A 3,845-nucleotide genomic window follows, 5' to 3' on the forward strand; every position below is an offset into this window, starting at 1 on the left:
GAGCTCGATTTGGCTGTTTCGTGGGTTCGATTCACCGCCTGTGAGGTCAACTTGGTCGGTGAGGTGTTCGATTTGGAGGCGTGAGTTCGATTTGGTAAACAAGATGCTCCATTTATAGGGTGAGTTCGGCCCTGATGAGCCGGACAAGCCCGATAGCATCCACATCCACACCGCCAAAGATCATGACCCAACACCCCCGTCCTTTCCGGCCGTCGTCGCTGCAGCTCCAGCTGCCCATCAGTGTCTCAAGTGGCGAACTAGTGATAAGGAGATGGAGAGAGGAAGAAAGAAGTGGACGAGGAAAAAGATGATAGAGGCTGACGTGTGGGCCTGTCATAAGAGTTTATTTGTTTATCTGCTGACCCTTTGCCATGTGAGTCAAGGTTCGATGACATGAATTCGTTCAAACCGAAATCGGACTCGGGCAAGGTGAAATGGACTTTTTCCAGTGTCCTTCGACCCACCCATCTTTCGACTCACTATCTCGGCCTTGTTGGCCCATCCAACATTACCATGCAGCCCGTCCCCGGACCCAACCCTCTCGAATCGCACGCCTCTACGGCAATCGTCGCCTAGGGTTTAGGCTTCCGGCCGCCGCATTCTCCATACCACGAGCGAGCGACAGGAGATCGCCAGAAGCGGACGGAGATGAGCGGGAGCGCGTTCAACGCGTTCAAGTCGCGGGTGCCTGTGGCGTGGAGCCCCCGGCTGTACATCACGCTGGTGCGGGGCCTCCCGGGCACGCGGCGCCTCCACCGCCGCACGCTCGAGGCCATGCGCCTCCGCCGCTGCCACCGCACCGTCGAGCACCGCACCACTCCCTCCCTCCTTGGTATGCTCACCCAGGTCAAGCGCCTCGTCGTCGTCGAGACCGAGGAGATGTACAACGCGCGGAGGCAGGCCGCGGAGGAGCGCCGCGCGCCCAGGCCGCCGCTTGTCGTCTCCCACCACCTGCCGACGCCGAAGCCGAAGCCGGTAGCAGCCGCCGCGGAGGGTGCCGCTGCCTCGGCGCAGTAGCCTTTGGTAAGCTTCCCGAGTCCCGTTTGTTCCCGGTGTGGTTCCATTTTTCTGTTGGCCTGTTTGCCCTTGATGTGTTTGGTGCAAGGCCTGAACTGAGGGGTACACCGACTTCATGGGGTAGTTTTTTATCCAACGCAATGCAAATGGCTTGGTATGAAGAAATAAGCGAAGAAAAATTTAAGGTGGCGTTCAATTTTGCTATTGCGTTTCTGTAGCGAGATACTCTATGTCAGACATTTGACCAATTGTTCTACTGCTTTTTACCTTGTAGTTTGCTATAACTGTTTTGTTATTTCACAGTGTGACCAAATGGAAGGAGAAACTCTAATTACATTATGTTGGATAGTTTTTTTTTAAAAGTTGGATATTCAGAATGTCGCGTATGAGGTTGGTATACCGGTCCTAGCAAAAGTAAAAATGAGAATCGCATAAGCAGTGCAAATCCGTTTTCGTTGTTAAGTGTTAGCAATGGATAATAAGTTTGTGCTAGACAAATAGATAACTGAAAGCAGCCTGATCTTTCTAGGCTTTGTAGTGATTGACACTAAGAAAATAGCAATTTGAAAAGGGCTTCATGGTTGTTGAGGTTTAGTTGAAATCTATACAATTACTGTTAACCTATTTATTCGTTCTAAACCTAAACTAGGTAACTAGATGGTCGATATATCCTGTTCTCCAGTGGCGGCACAGAATTTACCATTCACATCTTGTTTCAAGTACTTCTTTTCCTTGGACTTTAATGAATGGCAAGATATTCTTTTTTTAGGCCACATTGATGGATGGAATTGGGAAATACAAGTGCTTTTTTTATTGTGAGCCTGAAGTTGGTATGGTAATTCCATGTAGAAGTACAAATTGGTGATAAGCCCGTGAATAAATAAATAAGATTAAAGTACCACAACAGCATAATCATTTATGTGTGGCGCATATCGTCCGAAACAAAAGGATATAACCATTAACGATGAATAGTGGGTTGAGCTTACCATTCTGAAGCAGGGACAATTTATAGGAAGCAAATAGAAAATATTTATTCAACTTTTCTTTTTTCATTGATTCTTTGGTGGACAAGTATGTTGAATGACATGATCACATATCAAATCACTGGACTTCAAATGGTAGAAAAAGGAGAAGGGCGACCAACCTTGATGCTAGTACCATATGACTTCAATGCGCACAGGCTAAATCAGTTAATCTAGTCTGTCAAATTCCTTTCCTGTATTACATACTTTGTTTGCTTTTTCTTTTCGTTCCTTCTGTTGGTTGTGCATGTGATTTTCTGGAATATCAACAAAATAGATGCTTTGTTCTGAAAGAAGTATGTAGGATATAAATATATAATTTCTTGTTTATCTACAATATCCAACAATATTGTTAATAAATTAACCTTTGCATTTTTTAATCCATATGGAGAGAGAATTGCTTCAATGCCTCTTAACAACTCTTCAACCCCTGATCTGCCACCTAATAATAATTCACAGTTTCACACAAAGTTATATGTCATCTCTTTGCAAAATTGAACACCTATATGCCATCACTGTCAGTTTAGCTCTCAAGTAACACATGAAAGGACTGTTTTGCTTCTCATATTTCCGAAACAAGAAATTAAATGGATCTGGGCCCACATGATGTTATTCTTCTCCTTCTGGCACTATGACCCATGGGCCTCACCTGTAAAAAGATCATGCATTGAGGCATTATTCAGTGGCATAGAAGGAATTTCTCCGTATAGATGACAACAGAATATATTCTTCCTATGCAAGTACTATGAATTGTGATGTGCATTTCACTAAAAGCCGATTATCGTTTACAAATTTACAAATGATCTGGTTATGTTATTCAACCTCTAATATTTACTCATGGTTGTCTTGTAGGGCATAAGAAACAATTCATCACAGTTCAGCAGCATAATAATTAACATGGCTATGTTCGGGTCTGCTGTTTGCCTTCAGATGATCTCCCTGAATCGTGCTCAATGAGCTCAGGCTACCCATATTTTCTGCAAGACTGCTGTACGGTGTGAGCTCAGGCTACCCATATTTTCTGCAAGACTGCTGTACGGTCCAACTCACTGTTTTCATTGGCCCTTTATTTTAGATTGTTATGGACTGATGGCATGGTCTTCAAATGCTTGTCAAGATCAAGTTCAATGATTTGATTTCTGTTGCTAAATGTCCTGAAAATGCATTTTGATATGTGTCATCTTGGTTTCTTGCCTAATTTGACCACATGAATGTTGGTTTAAAATTATCGTATACTCTTTGTTCCAATGATTGCAAAAGGATTGCTAGCTTGGATTTTGATTGCCAAGTGGCAACAATTGCTTTAATTCTGAAAGTGAACCGATATTGTAGTCTTGGTGACTTCAGTGCTTTGCTGTTGACTATATGATTTTGGGGTGAAAACTTTAATCATTGATATTTTAGTGATTATATCTGGTTCATATCCATAGGTATTTTTTCACCTAATGGATACCTGTGAGCATGATTTCGTCATCATCCGAACTACAGAGACCTAGAATGTATGTTCAAGGTTTATTCCTTGCTTCCACTGGAATGATATCAGTTACTTTTGTAATTCAGGTTTATTGTTTTGTTTGAAGTTATTTAAAAAAAATCCAAGTTCACCGAAGTCGGTTAGATAGCGCACTTGCCAGCATATTACAAACTCCATTTAGCTTTTTCTGCAATTTCTTTTCAACGTCTTTGTTGCTTTCTCCAGTCAATTCTCATGACATAATTGTTCACCCTAACGCTGGACTGCGACACAGCAAGTCAAGTCATCGTCGTGTCAAGGACTAGTACTCTAATGTTCCACTGTAGGAGACG

The 3,845-nt window shown here is 43.1% G+C and overlaps 1 protein-coding gene across 1 annotated transcript; it reads left to right on the forward strand.

The window, feature by feature from the left end:
• The first annotated feature begins 484 nt into the window (after positions 1-484).
• LOC133923955 (uncharacterized) lies at positions 485-3,189 on the forward strand. The gene is made up of 2 exons (XM_062369279.1): positions 485-1,023; positions 2,892-3,189. The coding sequence occupies exon 1, from the start codon at positions 649-651 to the stop codon at positions 1,015-1,017; it is 369 nt and encodes a 122-aa protein (XP_062225263.1). The 5' UTR covers positions 485-648; the 3' UTR covers positions 1,018-1,023; positions 2,892-3,189.
• Positions 3,190-3,845: the final 656 nt, after the last annotated feature.

The sequence above is a fragment of the Phragmites australis genome, chromosome 7, assembly GCF_958298935.1.
Source record: "Phragmites australis chromosome 7, lpPhrAust1.1, whole genome shotgun sequence".
Lineage (NCBI taxonomy): Eukaryota > Viridiplantae > Streptophyta > Magnoliopsida > Poales > Poaceae > Phragmites > Phragmites australis.